The sequence below is a fragment of the Diadema antillarum genome, unplaced genomic scaffold (assembly GCF_040938485.1).
Source record: "Diadema antillarum isolate AM-2024a unplaced genomic scaffold, OU_Dant_1.0 seq00001292_RagTag, whole genome shotgun sequence".
Lineage (NCBI taxonomy): Eukaryota > Metazoa > Echinodermata > Echinoidea > Diadematoida > Diadematidae > Diadema > Diadema antillarum.
Genome location: NW_027272071.1, coordinates 376,324 through 398,216, shown reverse-complemented (window position 1 = coordinate 398,216; position 21,893 = coordinate 376,324). Strand labels below are relative to the sequence as shown.

Sequence of the window (21,893 nt, the reverse complement as noted above, 5' to 3'; positions counted from 1 at the left end):
GTAGCTGCAGGAATGTGCATCTCAATGTTCACAATCACTGCCTTGTTCGCAAAAAAGTCAGTCCCTGTATGGACACTGAGCCTGATGAACACAACCGTGGGAGGTCTACCTCAAGTGTCTGCTCGTTTTCCTTTAGGTCTGCATTCTGCCATTCCTAACAACCATGGAATGTTATAAAAATGGAGGCAAATGATCAATCTGACGTAGGTTTTCATCTTGGCCACAAGGTAATCCTCCGACTATCTCCACTCCAGGAATCCAAAGTTCATGTTGATCAGTTTATGATGATTAACAACCAGGAATGCAGTTGGCATTAGTCAACATGATGAATATGATGTCATCAGTCTGTAGCCATGGAAACACATTTGGCAGCATTAAACTGAATCATCCAAGTGGTTGAGTTCTTGCTGCAAGTCAAACCTACAGTAGGCAGGGAATCCATTCCAACAGCCTGGCTGGATCAGACAAGCTCTTCTCCATCCATCCTAGGCTGCCAAACATCATCATCATACATCTCACTGTCTGAGGCCCCCGAGGGCCTCCTATCCTCAGCTGTCATTACTCGTCCATTGTACGGTGAGTAGAGTTCGTGACTGCGTGGGTTTTCTACGTACAGATTGTGAATGGCTGGTGTTCTGTGCCTATCCAGACTGTTGAAAGTGCTCAGTCCGTGTTTGTATTTATTGATGCGAGCTGGACTGGGGAGGGAGCCTACGGTATGTGCATATGATTGAGGAGACCGATAGGCCAGTGGGACGGTGGGAGTTGGAACAGGCATGGGACGCCTAGGTAGGCTGTGGCCGTTCACTGGTCCAAGAGAGTCTCTCTCCCGCCCTGCCGGTGTGTGGGAGGTACGGGAGGGGGGCGACCACGGGGCCTCCATTAGCATGCCACTGGGAGGCGGCTCGCAGTGCAGTGCCTTTCCATTCGGGCTTAGGATGGAGGATTCTTTCTGCTCCTTGGTCTTGTGATCTGATGGAAAAACAACGTAAAAACTTAATAAGCACATCTTTTTTTCTCTCTCTCTCTTTCTCCCTAATGTAATCTTACAAATCCCTACAACCTTCTCAGCAGTATCAAACATCAAAATGTCATGCAAAAATAAAAATGACACAAAAACAAATATCAACAGTAAATCTAACTCCACAATACATATGCCACTGCCTATAAATTTCTGTCAAGTACAATGTGGTATTCAAAGTTCACATTATGCTTCATAATGCAGCTTTCATTTTCTGGCCTTTAAAAATACTGAATCACTTACATGTATGTGATTTACTCAATTCACTATGTGCCATTGGTGATGTAAGCCTGGGTGTGTTACTGTGCAACATTTTACCCTTTTGGCCAATTTCCATTAAGTAACTTTTGATAATAAATGTCAATTGAAATCGCCCCTGAAAAATGTGTGGAGTTTCAGAACACACACAAAGGACAAACTCATTATAAACACACCAACAACACAAACAAAAAGAAAGAAACACCTATAATCACTGAAACCTGCACAATATCACAACAAATACAAAGATTACTACATTCAAGAAACAATGAAGAAGAACAAGACAAACATTTCAGGACAAGACAAAACTCACTTTTCACCTGGTACCCTTCTCTTGAAGAGAACACAGTTATATCACATCAAGACTTGAGACAAGACAGTTCAAGGAAAAGTTTCTCTGATCTTTGCTCTAATGTCTGGAAGGAAACATTTTGTTTCTCTTTATTTTCTCCCAATCTCAAGAAAACTGCTTCTCTGGGGATTTCCTTAAGCCCTGATACTGTCAATATTATTAGAGGTAGGTATGTATAATGAAAGACTGTCCAACAAGAATTAGATAGGCCCTGAACACCATGAAAGAGGCATGGATATGATGTACAGATGGCAATGGATGCATACAGGTATAATACAGTGTGTCTGCAACAAGGAAAAGTAATGTTGAAATATGTTGCATGCTTGAAGAGACCATCATCATTAATAATGAAGATGATGCCATAAATCATGGACTTCACCAATGCCACACATGAATTAAGTAGACAAACTGACTAGCATCTACAAACATGTTTATGTATCAAGACATTATTTCCACTAAAAGTTTTCAGCACATCAATGAATTTAGCTGAATGAGAAGTATTGGGTACAATGTACATAATGTACCCTGAAGTACCATACCAGGCAAAATGAAAAAAAAAAGAGAGGAAAGTCAATTCCAACTGAAACATTCTCAAATGTTTGCACAATGAAGAGCAAGATAAATGAATACTGAAAGCATCTGATTTCATAGTTTGGACGCAGTGGAATGACAGAAATTTTGATCATACCTTTGCAGAAATTTCTTGCTTATTTAGTTGTTTGTGTTTTCTTAGATATCACATTACATTATGAAAAACAAGACCAGATATGCTTTACAAAGAATGCTATTATACTGTAGCCACAATGATCACACTGTTATTCAGAAGTGATTTAAAATCTGTTAAGTGATGAACAATATCAGTAAATTGATAAGGACAAAAATACGTATTAGTGTACCACATACCAGTTTAGTGTTAGGCACATCGCAAGACATGATGAGAGATTGGTTAGCGAAGTAGAGTGAATATATCATGAGGGAGGAGAAATGGAAAAAGAGACATGAAAAGATCACTTTTATCGTAACAATGAACACACAATTATTGATGTCTGGCTTTTTGTTTTTTTGCATGCCTCATACATCATGTCATTTCTATATCTGTAGCACTCTCTCATATCAGTATTTACCAGCAAACTAATTTCACTAGGACTTGCATGATACCATTATCTCATGCAACATTGTATAAAACAGTCTATTATCAGTTGGTTTAAACATTTGTTGAATAGAGTTGATATGCTAAATCTGTAATATTAAATAATGTCAATCACAAAATACAAAGCATGCACAACTGAATCTTGTGTCTTTTCACAATGACTATCTGAGTGTCCTGTATTTTAAGTTAGATTGCTGTAGATTTAAAATCTCATCATTTTCTGAGCACACAGGCAGCCATTATGCTTTCAAGCAAACTTATCACATTCTAAACAAGTCATACAGCAGAAGCCTTACACATTAGATTACTACATCAGGCAAACAGTGCATTGCTGGCAAATGTTGAGTGCATGGAAGGCATGGGGTGCATGGAAAGTAGAAGGAGAGAAGAAATGATGTCATATGATGAGAGATCCAGGGCTCCGTATATTGAAATATGAAATGTCATTGTTCACCTTTTTAGACACTGACAAATAGCTGAGACAACGCATCTGAATATTGTCACATGTTGACAAACTGATGACTCATTTTGATATTGACAAAGAACTCCCATTACCCATGCAGACAATGACAGCATAAATTGTTTTTATTTAAATTATACTTAACAAATATTGTATGCGCAGGTATGACTGGAATATTACTATAATTCAAACAAATATTCCATTTCCTCCACCTCCCCCCCCCCCTATAATATTTCACTGCACATGTTGATTCTTGATGAGACCAAGTATACTACTTGATATTACACAAGCTTTTGGGTGTCTTTGTATAATATCATAAAATGAAACATATCAACAAATTCACTTTTAAAAATTCTTGCTGAAGCACAAATTGACAATGCTTGTGGAATATCAATAAAGATAAAAAGTACCGTGTAAGAATAACTTGGAAATCAACTTTGTTTCTTGTCTGACTATGACATCATACAGCGAAAGGCAAAATATCTCAATGCAAGAAATGGAAGCATTAATACGTTGAAGAGCTGTACAGACATGATAGCATACAAACTGGATGAAAGTAAGGCATTTACTTGTGAAATGTACAACAGGAAAAAGAGCAAGTAACATAATGGAGGTGACAAGATGCAAAAATAGAGTGAAAATACTGTTGATGCATGCTGATGTGACACGTGAAAAACAGAAATTTAATTGGGTTAATTGCGACCTCCACCTGAAGATACTAAAACCCTTTATACTGGCAGTCTTTAATATACTCAATGAGTAGCATGGGATTTGTTACTTTTATTTTGCCCTCTAACTTAACACAGTCCCTAACCATCTTTTCAAATTAGCCAATCTGAAATTATTAAAATCACTCTTCTTTTATTGAAAAATAGCAAGAGCTCTTCTTGTTATTCCTCTGACTAGTGGACATTCAAAGACAATTTACCTGCAGATTAATTCTCTATGAAACAAATATTCTAACAAACCTTGTAGGAGGTAAGGACAAAGTGTACTATTTAGTGTATTATAACCATATCTTGTTTATAACCTGATAGTCTTCAAATTGGGATAAGATAGGCCCTACATCTATCAAATTATAACTTTTAATTCCCTTGCCACTCCGTAGTCTTTATAAAAAAGTGAAATAAAAAGCCTAACTGCAAAAAGTGTTAAAAAAAAAAACAAGATCTACCTTGGCTGTCCCATTCTTACAGAATTCAAGAAACTTGAAGTGTCTATGAGTGCAAGTAATTAAATAATTTACATTTTAATCATAAAACTGTCCACTACTTATTTTAGTCACGTAGAGTTTGACAGAAAGAAGAAACTGAATATCCCACTTGGAATATCACTTTGTGATTTCAGTGAAGAGAAGTCTTAGGGAGGTCCAATCAGAAGCAAGCATGACTTGAATTGGGATCGGAGGAGGGAGAGCTGTGCCAGGGTCTTTTAGACACACAGCAGTCAGTCACAGCATGCTGGGAGATTACTAAGATCAGAGAAACCTTACTTGCACTCAAGATGCTTTCATCTGTACCAGTAGGTTGATAGATACCCTTATGATGTCGACTGTAGCACTGGTACAGGACCACCAATCCACAGAAGGTGAAGAGGATCCAGCCCAGAATCAGGAAGACCAGGACTAGCACATTGCCTTGGTCCAGCAGGCTGTAATTCTTTTGAGGATCTGAGGGGATAACAAAGTCAGGGCAATGAGAGGAAATATTGGTAACTTCTTGACTAGGGAACAAAAATGGAACTTAATGGACTGTGCAAGAACAATCCCTGAATTTGTTAGTAGCATTTACTGTTTAAAATACAACATGCATACAGACATTAGTGAGAACCTGTTTTGTTCACACTACATATTTTTCATAACATCTCTCAGGACTCCTATCAAGATACTGTACTGCATGTACCACTGACCCCATGCACACAAACCGACATTTCTCTATTTTCATTGATTGCGATGCTTTCTTCAAATTCCAGTAACGAACCATGTTTGAAAGTACATAACAGTATATATAGAAATATAGACATACTGACACAAATATGAATATATTTACATCCATTGAAGTCAATGCCACAGGAATTTTAACATGAGGTATTTACAATACTACATCAATATCATAATGCTAAACATACAAGGGTAGTGTTGCTATAGCACTAGCATGCATTGTGCATCATATGCATATTGAGAGGCATTTTCAACATTCTGATACAAGGCATCACAAGGTTTAAGGTGAAGACTCAAGATTCCCTTCATAAAATCAGTGTTCTATTTCCAGAAAGGGCAGTCTACCAATATCACTACAAAGCTCTCTTGTCCTCGTTCATCTTGAGGACACACTTTAATATCACAATGGCTTTATAAGAAAATGGGGAACTTTGCTCGATTATGACATTTTAGTGGGCAAAATGCTTTCAGTGCACTTCAAGTACAATGAATTGTGTATAAAAATGTCACCACAGTAATATCTGTTCTTTAATGTAATAGCAATACTGCATTGACATGAAAGTATGATAGTAATTTGTGTGTCACTAATTCCCACAATCTTATTTCTATATATAGAAATATCTTAATTCAGCGTCATAACAAAATATCAAAACACTTGGGAGAATGTGAAACCAAACTGATTAGATTTCAGCTAGCTGGAATCTTTGAAAAGCTGTGCATTTAAATGAACCATCCAAATGCAAAGAAATCACAGGCAGGATGGGACTGTCTTATAATGTAAGAGGGAATACGTGGGGTAACAGCATGCAAAAGGAGGTGATTTTAGAACTTGGACTGCTTAGACTGCCTTATAGAATGTAACCTCTCCATTCCTTGCATACGTAGATGAATAATAGCTTCATCATTCCATTCCCTAAAAGGTAGCTTAAGAAGAATTTCATTATTCCATTTGTAGATTAAGCAGTCAATCCTCAGTAAATGTGTGATAATTTGAACATATCTTGACACATGCAGGTCTTCATGCAGCATCATAGCTATATTTCTATGTGAGTGGTCATGCATGACAGGTGGTTTTTACTCAGTTTATCATCAGAGGCCAAGTTAAGGCCCTGATTTGCTCACTATGCACATCAAACATTTATATACTCAACAGATGGTAAATATTCTTGGCACTATAGAATGATTCAATATAAAAAATGTTAGCAGCAAAATGAAGGAGAAAAAAAATATATATTGTTATCCACCATCATTTTTGTATTATATAGTGCATAGTACTTCCTGTTTCATTCTGAAAATTGATGTTAAACATAATTATGTTAATCATGATTAATCAAGACAAAATATTACGGAGACTTATTCTTTCCCCCTGCAAAAGACTTCATTCATTTATATGACTAGAGAAGACATAAAGCACATAACACAGGTACATAACAAAGGTATCAACATTATAACATAATCATTGTTAAAATTCTTCACTTTTTGACATGTTAGAATTGAGTTGATGAAGAAAGATTCAAAGTCACCAAAACCTCTACATCCACCCTCTAGTAGAAGCACGAAGCAGATGGAATGAAAATATAGACGAGACAAAAAAAGAGATATTGATGATAAACTTTCCTTTTGCCTGTCAACAAAAAGATTTCAGAATTACCAAGTAATATGTCAATGTTACAGGAGAATGTCAGATGCTAAGAGGATGTCATCAATCAAGTATGGCAGAAGCTGTAATGATTCTGTCAGTGATCGTGTCATGTACCATAACTTGGTTTGATGAATCACATCATAGCTCTTGTCATGTACCATAACTTGGTTGGATGAATCACATCATAGCTCTTGCCATGTACCATAACTTGGTTGGATGAATCACATCATAGCTCTTCCTCTCATTCCATGATAACTCACTCACCAGCCATCACATGCTCTGTGGAATCACTTGACATCATGCACTACCTAAACACTCCAACTACACTACCTTCACAAACAAGCACATCCTCAACAAAATAAATCTTCCTGAAACAGAACAACTTTTTTTTTCTGTGCAAGAGAAATCATACCAGCACAACAGAGAGAGGGACAAATGATCAAGCAAAGTTTTACAGATTTTTAGAAATCAAATGCTCTTTTGTGTTGATGAACAAAATAAATATGGGACAAGAAATAGCTTGCTGATGAGATGTGGACTGTGTGTGACATGCTATGATCAACACATGTAGGCTACCCAGCTGACAAAAACACTTCACATGCACAAACCATACAGAGTGCATTCATAGACTAACAGAAATCTACACCAGATGCTATACTGTCCTACATCCCATATCAGCTACTCACACTCAAAAACATCAGGTCTGACTACATGTCTATCACCATGGATACCATCTACTTCATTGGGGGTTGCCGTGGCAACCTCAAGTATGTCCACATCAGAGATCACTAGGGCATAATTAACATTCCAGAACAGGAGAACAAGGGAAAGTTATAAATTGACAGGGATGAGGAAGACTGTAATATATCATGAAAGAATATACTGGAAGTTTACTAGAATAAAATTGGCCAAGTAAATGAGTTGACCAAGTCAAAACGAGTCCATCATCACAGTCTCTCTTCCGCATAGCATACACAAACTCAGGATGCACAAGGATTCCTCTTCCTACGTTTGTCTGTCTTCACTCTTACATAATATTTGTATAGGAAGGATCAGGCAACGACCCCGTGAAAGAAATGATATATTTTTGGATCCTTAATCAGCCAAATTTCATCATTCTGAGATTTTCAGGCATTGACAAAGACTCATAGTTATGAAAGAAGAAGATAGGCAAGCAGACACATGGATACAATATATAATTTTCATGAGATGGAGGGATTAATCATTAAGTATATCATGGAAGTTAATCATTAAATGCATTATAGTTGAAGGACAGAAGTTTAGTAGCTTATTCTGCAAGTTTACAAGCATTTTTTTTTTACCATTTAGACAAGCAGGCATGGCATGCATGACAAATTTTCCACAATGAAGCTTTTCATAAACCATAAGCAAACTTTCCTGTATTTATTTATTTTTTAAATTCTATTTACTGCTAAGATTGTGGCTTTTTCATCTTATAACAGATTCTACCTGGTTGGCCCATGAATATATATATATATATATTCCTTGGATGCATAGGTTTGAAATTTTGACTATAAAATGTGATTGCAACATGACTGGAAAGGTTATACCTGGGAGTAAATTCATCTGATGTCTGATGTGAAACAATGACCATTACATTGCCTTTTAATTATTCATCTTTCTTTCTTTCCTTTTTTAAGCAAAAGTGAATATGCCCTAAAGCACATCTCAGAAAACAAGCTGAAGACTGCTTCTAAATTTCTAGCTTTCGCAGAAACATTTGAAATTTTTGTGTTTTAGTAATCTAGCCTTGGGCTGATAAGAAAAGAAATGGTTTGCATACCATCTCCCCTGCAATGTTAATAATGACTGTGGGTTAATGTTTACCACTAGACAGGATTATGGACACATAAATGAGGGCAGCAGCACCTTACAGGCAGGAGAGCTAAAAGATGGCTGGTGTTAGCTCATGAGATGTCATGGCTACATGGAATGAGGTGAAGAACCAACTGAGAGATCTTACCAAGGGGGCCGATATTGTTGCTAAAGGTGGTGGAAGGGGGCAAAGATGGGGTAAGCTTGCCTTCTGATAAGTTGTTGTCCAAGCCAGAGGCATTTGGACTGTCATCAGTGGACTTCCCTTGGACATCACCATCTCCTGGTAGGTAGAAAAGGTGTCATTCAACATGTGAGGCTAGAGTAGAGTACTGAATCAAATCATCAGTGATTCCTGAAGACAGACACAACACCATCCTTCTACCTAACCTCACCTACAGAGGGAGCACTACCTGCCATGTTCACTTCGACTAAAACATGACAGACAACCCTAAACCATCTTTTGAACACAACCAGAATGAATTTGGAGGAAACTGAACATTGGTGCAGATAATGTGTATTTCTGGAGAATACCACTATAGTGAAAAACAATGAATCAACCATTTTGATAGACCTACAGTCCAACAGAAAGAACAGAATGCTATCAGCTCATAGTGTAAAACAGACCGACTCTATTGCTTTGATTGCTTGGTTTCTAATGTCTGATATCAGATCTGTGTTCTTGGCTGTTTGCCACATGATATATATATTTTTTTGTACAAAAATTTAAGAATGTGCGTGTGTGTGTGTGTGTATGATTGTTTGTATGTTCAAATGAAGGCATTTTTTTTTTTCAACCGATGGACAGAGCATGTGAAGGTAGTACAGGAAGAAAAAGGTTCAAGATATGTTAAAATCAGTCAAATTGATATACAAATCAACACTCGTATATCTAAGTTACCCAACCTCACTTGCAATATCCTTGAGAGCATGTGGAAAAAATTGGAATACCTTCCATAAAAGCAACACAAATCCCAACCCTGTGCTTGATATAACTGTATCATACATCTGTACATCTCCTGAAGCATGTGGAGGGAAACAGGGGGGTATAATCCAAGAAGTGATAAATATTCCTTCTTACATTAAACTTAAAGCACATTCACTGACAGAATTGTAAGGAACAAGAGAGAGAAAAAAAAAAATTCAATCATATTCATGAAGTAGTTAATCTTAAATGGTGATCACCATGAAAGACATGGAATAGACTGCATTTTTAAAGGAATAAGTCACAGCAAATAATGTCAAACAGACTGCAACATGGACAATCAATCCAAACCTTACTTCAGTCCAAATATGGATTTCTATCCTTGCCAAGCATGAAAGGGCAAAACAAGAGATGAAAACAACAACAACCACATTAAAGTGGAACTATGAATAGGAAGGTGGACAAGCAGACTGACTGGGATCTCACAGTAATTCAGTCACATGAAATGGGAGGGAAAGGGAAAACAAACAGAGCAATATTTTAAACAGGAACATTGCTTACTAGTGAACCTAGAGAAGATTAAACTTCAGAGTATGACCAAAGGCAGAAATGCAATATTTAAACTCTATTCTCACATTTTTCTGTACTCTTTAAAGAATGATATTTCTCCCTAACCCAAAGTAAAAGAACTCTATCAAAAAGACATAACTGGTTAATGCAAGAACCTTTATCAAAGATACATTACTTGATTATTCCTAATCAGGAAAAATCATACCTATGTGTCAGCTTATCTTGTCTGTGCAATCATAACACTGAACATATTGACTGAATCTAAGCTAATGAGAATATGAAACCAACAGTGGTTTGGATGCGCAATCCAAAATATTTACTTGATGGACTTGATGGAGATTCTAATTGACTAACTTTACACATCTTTCATTGAATTTAATAGCTCCCTATCTAGATTGGGTGTGGGGATTACAACATTTCCACTTGTTATGATTTTCAAATGATTTATACTTTGCAAGTGACTATCAATTGTGCCTAATTACTAACGAAAAATGAGGAGGAAATTTCAGTCTTAGGATAATACTGTCTCCCTTTTTTTTTTGTAGCACCTTCATGAGGACTTTTAGTAGTACATGTAGGTACACAGTTAGTACTAGGCATAATAATGTCATGTTTAGAATACACAGAGAGAAGGGGAAATAACATATATTATAATGGAGGGATGAGAAGCACAAAGTCTATGGAGGGGGGGGGGTCTCTGATACAAAACAAACAATGACATAAATAACATCAACACTATCTGTGGGGGGTTGGCGACAGGGTAAGGAAAGACAAAAGATGAGGGAGGGAAATATAACTGGAACTGGCTATGGAACAAGGTGTGTCTATAGTTTGGTATTCTATGGTCATTTGCCACAATGTGTACAATACTGTAAACGTGGAAATTTTCGCGGTACATTAATTTTCGCGGATTTCGCGCTACGCTCGGCTAGCGCGAATTCAAAAACGCGCGAATATATCTTCACAATTTTCTACGCACATTTTGAACGGGATGAATTGTGTGCGCTTCATCGATGATACTGCTACGTAGTACAATGTACAGGCATGTTTACGCTACTAGTACTGTGCGAAGAGACGATACCTTAGATTGCTGTGTACTGTAGCATGCATGTGTGCACCGCACGCATCGATGCTACAGTCCCCCATGACTACGGTACTAGAGTCACAGCTGTACTACGTATTTGAGTGCTTGTACTCGCAGTCGAGCCGCTCGCTACGTCGCTTGTCGTACGCTGGCATAGCAAGCTATGTAGCAGAGGCTTTGGATGAAAGCAGTGAATGTGTACTACAGTAAAGTAACCTGCTGCGGAGCGCGAATTTAAGAACCCGCGAATACGTTTTCGAGCCGCTCAGCGCGAAAAATTAATCGCGCGAAAATATTGACGTTTACAGTATATGATTCTACGTAAGGATAGATTACTACAAGACATTGTGGAATGATCAAACATTAAGAAAGTCTAAAAGAGGAAGGGTTTGATTTAGGAAACTGCTCCAAAAGTTGGTCAACCTTTCAAGCTTCATATCTTCATATGATGATGTTTATGTATTGATGTTTTACTTTGCATGCTTTTGTTTTGTTTTATTTATGGGGAATGGTGGGATGGGGGGGGGGGGGGGGCTTTAAAACAGAAATTATCATACCATAGTTTGTTTTGTGGGGATTTTTTTACCTAATATGAAGTTTACTCTGAATGAAAACAGGTCAGAAGTTCATATTCCTTCGTCTCCTTTTCGGACCATCACAAGAATACAACGCAGGTATGAAGATGGGTACAGACGGAGGGGATTGAAATGCAACACATGTTGGTATACATAGGTCCAATGAAATAGACAAAAAGGAGGCACACAAACAGATCCAGCCAGACAAGAAAAGGGGAACATAGGGCGGGATGTACCTGTAGGGACTGGTGAGGAGGTAAGAGATGTCGTCCATTCAGGGAGTGTTGTGGAGACAATGCTGTTTGTTGTTGTGGAAACAGCTGCTACATAACACAAATTATCAAAAGAAAAATAAAACAATATGCAGCCAAACTAAAAACAAAAACCAAACCAAAAAACAGAAACAAAAGAGCAAGATGCTATCAGCATGCCACTATCACCAAATGCACATATACTTGTTAATGCCTGGAGATGTATTGTTTATATATGGTGTCCGAATGTAAGATGACAACACCTACATATCTTCTGTCATCATATTTCATATTTTCCTTCTTTTTTCCGCCTCAACGTCATATGACAAATTGAAATAATCTCGGTAACAACGAACATCATTTCAGTGAGTTGACGGAGGTGTACAATAAATTGTATGAAGGCACTAACCAGCAGCAAGATAGTGTGATACCATTCAATATGCACTCATGCACGATACCAAATGCAATTTCTTCAGATATAAATGAGATGATGAGATAAGAAAAAATAACATGATAGAAATGATGGCAATGGCTTCAATTAGCTTCACCACTAGACCAAGGTTAGCATGTACAGCACTGATACTGTGTTTCTAAACTCTATAATAATTATGTACAGAAAAGACACCAAAGGTTCCATAATGAGAGAGTCTTCTAATACATTTTCTCGAAACAAAGGGTGTACTGGCTGATTTACTCCTAATTGAAATGACTTTTTTATGTCATCTTCTTTAAATATTGAAGAAAAAAAGGAGGCCACTCATATTCATTGTACTTTAAATCTTTAAATTCTATAAAGACAGTCACACTTTCTGCATACACAAGGAAAAAATATTTGTATTCATCAAGTCCTAATTATGATTTGAAATGGACCATATCATACACAAAACAAATCACAGGCATCAACATCAAACAGGCCAAAGAGAACACCACAAACACACACTAAAATGCAGAGAACAGACAACACATGATTCTAGAAAAAATGAATAACTTCACAAAAAATACTATGAAGAGCACAATTCCCTCTAGTCAGTGTTTCTGCTACACAGTAAGAGCCAGCACTTAATGTGACTTCTGACACATAAACACACAAACTAACAAACAATAAAACAACAAGCAAACAGCAACTTATATTGATCTCTTCTACAGTTGTACAAGGGCCTCCACATCTACAAATTTCTTAATATGCTAATTGGTTGAGTAAACAGTCAGGGTTACAGCAAGATCAGATTTATGATCTCTGAGTCATTACCTCACACAACATGCTCTTGGGGAAACCACATCAAAGTGACATATTCAAATAAGTGAAAGAACTCACTTAAATGTTGCAGTCTTGAATTATGAATAATATCTATGGACATCTTACAATCTTGACCTGAAACATTTGGTCATTCAATGTAGTCAGGAAGGAAAAAGAAAGAGAAAATGATACAGATGACATCGCAAGACTTGATATCAAAAAGATTTTTCTTTGGACTGTCAAACAACACTTTTTTCCCTACCAGATGGCTAATTTTATTTGAGGGAGAAGGAAATCTCAAGCTATATTTTGTCCTAGGAGAGAGAAAAAAAACCCAAGAAGCACACTTGTTTTTGTAATGCTTACAATAATGTTTACAAAGCACTCTGCTCAGGAAAGACTGACAGTTGACAAGTGATACTAATATCAAGGCCTCAGGGAAAGCTAGGTGGATTCCATCACTATGGTGTTATCTTTTCTCATTAGAGATGACAGACATCGTGTCTGAAACTCTGATGTAGTGCCATATTTCAGATCATCAGGTTACAGAAAAATCAAAGTTGTTAATAATTTCCAGATAATTCTCTGTGTCAGTCCTCAAGTTAAACTCAGCACCACAACATTCATACCATGTCACTATCATACATTCATTCATTTCATGAGTATAAAACAATGTGATTCCTCCAAGACTCTTGGTACCAAAGGACTTTAAGAGACCAGAGAGAAGCAACTGACCAGTTGTGGTGGTGGGCGGGGCAGTAGATGGTGATGTGGTAACCATGGTAGTGGTGTATTTGAGAGAGGATCCTGCCGAAGGCGCCGAGGTGTCACAGATACACTCAGGAGGAGGGGTGGTGGGTGGTGGTGGTTCTGTACCATGCACATGAGGGAGTGAAGGGTGTCAGGTAAGGGGCAAATTAAAGTGGGGCACAGCAAATCAAAACTCAAATCAAAACAACAAACAAAAGAAACATGTACACACTTGTGCAAATTAAAATATAAATAACAATCCAAGTGCAAATTACTGTGTATAAACACACATGTAACCTCACTATAACATAACAAACTAAATGTACAAACATTAACATGAAATTATGAGCACTACAAATAAAAATAAACGGCTTCTGATAACTTTAAGAGGCAGAGGGAAAAGGGAAGATGGATAGTGAAGCATGTCTTTGACAAGACTTCAATGTTATCAATAGTAATATGAAAAGCAGCAAATGAAGACATGAGGTATACAGGGTGAGAGGCTATGAGGTGAGAGGCTATGAGGTGAGAGTGAGTATTTCATTCATATCATGGCAGTGTTACAGGGTTCCAGGTTGAGAGGCACACAAAAGTAAATTCATTTTTTGTGTACCAGGTAGTAGTCATTCCATCGCTCTTTTTATAAATCTTCCAATAAATTTCTTTCATTCAATTGGTCAACTGTACAACAGTGTACCAACAGCTTTCATTCTGCTAAGAAATTCCTGCACTTTAAGTCATCATAAGATCCCTGTGGAAAAGAATTGCCATAATATACAAGTGTAAGAATTGTATAATTTACTCCCTCATCTTTGAGTTTATAAAATTTTGTTATTCCATAGTGTACCTGTGATTGCAAACTTTTCACAGTAGCTGACAAAATTCACTGCCTGTCAGTGCCTAATACACTTGAACACCACAGGGAAGTTAGAATAAATCAGTAATAAATAACTCTAATTAGCTGTAATTCGGGAAAGGAAGATTGCTCAATTATCTTATATCATCAGTGAATTGCCATTTTGGAGTTGACATCTGTTTAATTTTGGGGAATTATTACGAATAATGCAGTGTGAAAGTTATCATACATCACCACGTGGAAAACTCAGTGAGACCTATTCACTACAGAGAGCGTCATTTATTAGTCACACGAGTGCACTCTGAACAGAGTAGTGTAGTAAATCACATGTGCTATAAACACGTATCATGATACCAATCCAAACTAATTCTATCACTGGTAGGTTTCTGTAGCAACACCACACACTGACATGGAGGAAGTAGAGATACCTTCACAACCCAACTCTATTTGACTGTCAAGAGAGGAGCCTGGCTCAGATGTAGACTCAGATGTTTGAAAAGCAGAAGTAGTTGGAATTTGAATAGGAAGAACTAGGAGTACGGAGTATACAGAAGAGATTGGAAACAGACATAAAGAGAAAGAATGAATCAACATTGTTGAGAGCTTGAAAAGCAAAGAAAAATATTGAAATGAATTCATACATATACCAAGCAAATATGATTAATAGAGCACAATGAAAGAAAGGACTTCAGCCAAACATAGAGTACAGCCTAGCTTTGGGTAAACTCAACTTCCAGGGCAACAAGATAAGGCCATGCCCTTCATTGCTCACATGGTATATTTCTCTTCTAATTATGAAAAGCACAACTTTATAAAGTAAAAAAAAAAAAATGATGAGGGAATTCTTACTTCAAAGGTAGGCTGTACCCTTAAACATGTTGCATTTAAATCTAAATATTGCATAGAAAGTTTTTAATAACCTTAAATGTTGTGTATGTCAGTACATGATGTATTAACTTCCTCATACCTGGTGGTTAGCTGAGTCAGAGAAAAGCACTTCCAAGCATGGAATACAAGCAAGTCAGGTTAGTATGGTTAGAACACAGAAATGATACAGCAATACAAGATTTATTATTATGCCAGTTAGAAATGAATTACAAGGCACAATGTTCTTGAGATAGACAAGAACTTCATCATTTGAACTCACAAGTTATTTCTCTGGTGCATGAAAATTAAAACTGCATGATATTCCATAAGTCAACAGAACATATTGCATGAAATACAGAAAATGAACTATGATTGCTTTTTCTGAATCATCAAGATCAGTAATCATAAATGTGACATATTCTTGAACAGTGAAATAAAATGCATTGGCTCCAAACTGATGCAAACCCTCCTAGGATTGAGCATCAGCCTGTGCTATATTTCATGTGAGACAAATCAACTCAAATAAGCATGGCATGTCGTAAAAAGCAACAATAACATGAAGAAACAAAATGTAAGATGACATGGTTTGAGCCCCTCTGACCAAATTAGTTGGTTAATGATTCCATCTGCACCACATAAATCATATCAATATCATAAAACAAATGACATGACATAAATCTTTTCACTTGCCATGCAAGTTTCATGTTTAGTTTCCAAGCAATTATCCCAGGCAGTAAAGTAGATGACAGTCTTTGCAATAAAGGCCTTCAGCATCTTCCTTGATCATGCATCAGGGATGCAGAATTAAGATTAAGAATGATTGCTTTTCATGGTCGGTTAGTCAATAAAATATCAGTGAGCATCATAAGAGTAGAACTTGCATTATAGATATGAGTGGGATACAGCTACATGGCATGTGAAAGAAAACATTGAAAACATGCCAGCTGAGAAGGAAATACACACAATGCTCCGACAGTCAAAAGTGTACCCATGCAATGCTGAATGATATATACACTGTGTAGTTTATGTGTCAGTATGAGCAGTGAAAGATTCATGTGAGGATGTGGACAGTTTTTGATGCATGTGCAAAGAGCAGACATGTTAACTTTCTAGGCAACTTTTTTTTTTTTCATTTTTATTTGAAGCTATGAGCTGATAGCATTACAGATTTAGCTGTGGATTACCTGATTGTAAATGACAACCAAGAGATTTGGTAGGCAGGATTTAGAGCAATAATGAATGAGGAAAGGGTAACATAATCCAATGTCTCCAACTGCACTGTTAGATTAATGAATGCTACATTCTGCCTCAGAAAACTACAGAACATGGTCTAAGCTTGTTTAAATCTCTAAAATCACAAAACAAGAACATACATTCATTGATATATTGTGATGCAATCGGCATTCTGGTATCAAAGAAGGTAGTGGTAATCAAACTAAAGCAAAATGCAGACAAACATATAATGCATAATTTCCTTCAGATAGAAATATGGAATTTCCATGAAAAATGACTTATGGTGAACATTGACACCAATACATCTCGGGAAAAAAAAGATGTATATCAATAATTCAGAAAAAAAAACCTCTCTCTCACTGAGAACAGACATTGAACATAATTTGTTGATAAAAAAAGAATCCTTGCGAACACATTGTAGCACTCACCATCTGATGAATGGCCATGGAGCAGACAGGAGAAGATGGTAGAATGTCATGTGACATATCACATGACCACAAGATCACATGATGTAGAATGCAGACCAGACATCAGTTGAGAGAAAGTGAAAAGAAGCAACTCATTAACAAATGTGCAATGAACCCTGAAGTAATCATTACGTCACATTATATTCTTGATTAAATGTCCTCTGTAATAGAATCTGGTCACATTAACCTAACATTCCATACTTGATATTCAGACAAACAAGAATGAATCACATGTAAGCTCTTTTGAAAAATCAAAACAAACAAATAAACACCACACAAACTGTAGCTTGCTGAAACACAGGCCAGTGAATGACAAAGAGTTGAGTCAACATAAACCTGATGTTCTCACAGCTAAAGACTACTAGTGACATACTGTAGTTGACTTACCTGGACACTCCTGGATAGCAGAAACATCTTGATCATCACTAGAAGATAAAAACACAGATGTTCTTCAATTCTTCACATGACATAAAGACATTGTCAAGCATTCAATAGATTGGCATAATAACTGGTATAACCACAGTTACACTACTCCGTTTTTCATTTGTTGATATACTACAAAGTTAATTGTCAGAAATGTTTTGAACACTCTAACAAGCCCTCCAGTATTTCCTTTTAAAAGACCAACAAAATTCTGACCACAAACAATCTGCTTCATTTCACAGACTCTGTAAATCAGAATCTTGATTACTACAATAAATGTACGCAATATGCACATGCTATTTGAAAGAATTTCATTGCTTCCAATATCTTTTCCATACATTACATATCTTTGCAAGACAGCTTTAACAACATCAGCAAGGAAATGTGCATATTGTGGTGAAAGAAAAAACCCAACAACACAAAAACAATGGAACTAAAATCTTAAATGCATAGTTTGGCAACACGTATGCAATCTATTGACACATAATGAGTACTTACAAAGAGTTATCTCCAGTGAAGTCATAACATTCATTACTGAAGTTGTTCCACACACAGTATGGATCCTGTACACAGCCACTGAAAGTCAAGAAGGATGAAAGTTGGTCAAATCTTAAAAACAATGACAACAACAACAACAACAACAACAACAACAACAACAACAACAACAACAACAACAACAACAACAAACATTCGTACAAGATATGCCTGTATTTTGGACTGGAGTCTGTTGTCAAATCACGTCTTCCTCATACTGAATATCAAACACACTTGTCTCTTCACAACAGGGATGATATTGAGGTTTGTTGAAAAAAATTGAAAATCAAAATTTTCAAGTAATTTTGATACATGAAAAAAGCAAAATGTGTATAGACTTGAGAAAAAAAAAAATCTGATATCAGATTTAAATCTACAGAATATCATGCCTGTCACAATTATTTTCTCTGCTCTAGCATACACATAGCTGAACTGTGACTTCAACAGAAAAAATTAACAAACACACACACACAAAAAAAATCACTTTGCGAGCACTCAGCCGTATCACTTACCATGGGGGTTCACATGACAGCACTTATAATCAGATATTTTCTTACAAAATGAGTAATCAAGAAATTAATATTTAACTATTGATAAGAAAGAACAACATGATTCTAAAATCTCAGACTTCAGGACAATGAAGATCCTTATCATCACTTACCATCTGCTGGTGTAGTTGCTACATCTCTGTAGTGGGACTTCTACAATAGAGCTGACAGTGTGAACAATGAGAACTTCTTTTCCTTCATGATTTGGGACTATCTCCATATTAATCACTTTCTCTGGACCCTGCTGAGGGCGTACAGATATCTCCTCCAGAAGATTGGACTGAACACTGCCCCCTTCTGTTGGGACCAGGACAACTTTTAGGATGCGGCTGTCATCTGTATAAGGAAAAGATACATGTATCAACTTTCAAGGCTAGAAAGTTGGTACTTTTACATTTAAGATACACTGATCCGAACCAAATCATGTATAAAGCTTAATACCTCCACTGGAAACATATTGCATTATCTCCCTTCACAAAATTCATTATAAGATACAGTCTGCATACATTATGTGTACTGCTTGCAGGAGCTTTTTTTTTTTTCAATTACAATGTCATGTGCAGTTCAACTGTTCAACCTTACTGGAATCAAATTGTGATGGCCTAGATTACTACCATACAGTACAACATTTTTGAAGTCAATGATAGGACTAAAAGTTTGTAAAACATATGTGAACTATTGTCTATATGCACAGGTTGTTATCACTCCTACCTGTGCCCAAGAAGAGAACTTTGTAGTCTCTGTCAACCCCTCGCTGGTTATGAACCACTAACTGTGTCAGCCTGAAGTCTGCCCTCGTTAGGTCAAAGATAGGCAGTGGGTTGTTATGGTTCGGCACAGATTCATGCATCAGAGGATGAGCACTTATCCATCGTATGCTGGTAACAGGAAGTGCTTTTGAGTCCAAGTCACACTGTAAGACAAACCAGCAGCAATAAGGCAGTAGATATGATGAAGATTTGATTTATCACAACTAACATATCAAGTTAGGGCTGAGCAGAAACTACTCTAGCAATATATATGTATATCATATTTTCATGAATACACAAATTGTCATTGGAGTCCAAGCATTTTTAGTTTTCAGAGATATTAGAGCTACTCAAAGTTGATTCCAATTCTTATCACACACACAAAAATATGCATTATTTTATAGAAATATTTCATCAAAGTAAAAAGTCATGTCTTGCCAAGAGATATATTAACAAAGCAGGACAACCATGTTAAAAAAATTATCAACCCCCAATAACACTTGACATCTTATCTACCAAACTAAATTTGATAATTCCTTTTCTATGCAATGAAATATCTGATAAAGGATCTTGCATTCTAAGGGGAAAAAAATACAGGGTTTGTCTACTCCTGTTCCTGGAAACTGTTTTTGTCTGTAACATACAAAATGCTTAGAACTGCATATTATGTCCTCAGTTTGGTTTTCAGTAGATTTTCCACGTGGCCTAAGTGAACACCTTCACTAAGTATCAAACTGCCTGCAATCTGTTCAGACTAAAAGTTCAGTTTATGGTCAGAGGATGTGGAAAAAACAGGCATAATGTATAAATAGCAAGAGGAACCATTAGGAAATAAAAGAGTAAAACATCAGACTGGTGTTAACTTTCTTCAAGCAATCATAAGGATGGGAGTAGACTTCCTTTTTGCCTGCTATCTTTAATATACTATAAACTTACATTTCCTGGTCTGGGAACAGTGTCAGACACTGGAGGGGAGGCTGGGTACCACGCCCCGCCCTGCTGTTCTTTGAACTCTCCTTCATTCATGATGGTTTGGATTGTTTTCAGACTAAAAACACAAACGGCTGAGCCTGGAATCTCATGTCTGAAAGAAGAAACACGACATACTTGATTTTAGATAACCAAATAGTGGTATACTACTTGATTTTCAATGCACACATTTGTATCTGAAGCAAGCCAACATATAAGTTTGAAATTTATCTTATGAACATCAATCACACCCAACATGATTCTAGTTTGTGATGAAGAAATCACAAAATGAAACTTGTCTTGCCTTGCCTGTTTATAATGTAATACTCTTAAAATGTAAACTCTCCTAAACTAGGAGAGAAAAATATCACCATTAAGTAGAATGCACTCAATACATCAAGCAAAAATGATCTGTCATTTGCCAAATTACTCTTTCCTTTCAAGAATTGATAACAATATATTAATCTCAATGCATTCTCCATATTTTATGCAAGAGAGTATTAAACAATATTGTGTGCTTGTGATGTCTGAAAAAGGCTTTTCTTTGATAAATACATGAAGAGAATAACGCTATACAAGAGATAAACCTGCATGATTTATATGAACTTACGGGCCAGTGGTGAAGACTGCATAGAACATTGTATCATTCTCTGCTGGTATCATGTAAGTATCCTCTGTAAACAAACACACACAGTAATATGCAATTAATCCTTAGCTTCAACTAGTTAAAAAGATCAACATCCATTCTTTTATGCAATGGTGTAAAAGTGAAATCACCTATGTGGATACAATCATTCTAGTATCAAAGTTGTATCGTCAAGATTTCATTACTACTATTAAGGAGCACTTGTTAATGCATGATGATTGATGGAACTCTGAGAAACTCATTACTCGCTTCCTAAGCCACAACACACATGTGATAGCATATGTGAGCAGAACAGACTTCTACATGGTTCTCAGGCACTGCAGAGAGCGAGCACAAGATTGATTAAACCACGAGGGATTTAGCAGGACTGGAATTGGAATGAACTCAGTTATTCCCTGCCATGCCAATGCATATAACGACTTCAGCAGGCAGAAATCCGTGATACGAGGTGCTCTAATGTGATGACAGATAGCTTGGGAAATTAGCTTCATTACACTGATGATTTTCTGGTAATCAGAGGTACAGACATACAAGTTTGTAATTATGAGCTT

At 36.7% G+C, this 21,893-nt stretch overlaps 1 protein-coding gene across 1 annotated transcript in view; it reads right to left on the bottom strand.

The window, feature by feature from the left end:
* Window positions 1–312: 312 nt before the first annotated feature.
* Window positions 313–21,893, bottom strand: part of LOC139707992 (semaphorin-1A-like) — a 63,095-nt gene continuing 41,514 nt past the window's right edge. The window contains exons 9-21 of the mRNA XM_071619983.1: window positions 21,307–21,370; window positions 20,664–20,811; window positions 19,690–19,891; window positions 19,092–19,314; window positions 18,395–18,472; window positions 17,861–17,898; window positions 17,435–17,437; window positions 14,036–14,170; window positions 12,049–12,132; window positions 8,807–8,941; window positions 7,509–7,610; window positions 4,734–4,910; window positions 313–972 (exon numbers count right to left, since the gene is read on the bottom strand). Coding sequence (XP_071476084.1) covers window positions 461–972; window positions 4,734–4,910; window positions 7,509–7,610; window positions 8,807–8,941; window positions 12,049–12,132; window positions 14,036–14,170; window positions 17,435–17,437; window positions 17,861–17,898; window positions 18,395–18,472; window positions 19,092–19,314; window positions 19,690–19,891; window positions 20,664–20,811; window positions 21,307–21,370 — 1,901 coding nt within the window. The 3' untranslated portion in view covers window positions 313–460. The remainder of the gene's footprint in view (window positions 973–4,733; window positions 4,911–7,508; window positions 7,611–8,806; window positions 8,942–12,048; window positions 12,133–14,035; window positions 14,171–17,434; window positions 17,438–17,860; window positions 17,899–18,394; window positions 18,473–19,091; window positions 19,315–19,689; window positions 19,892–20,663; window positions 20,812–21,306; window positions 21,371–21,893) is intronic.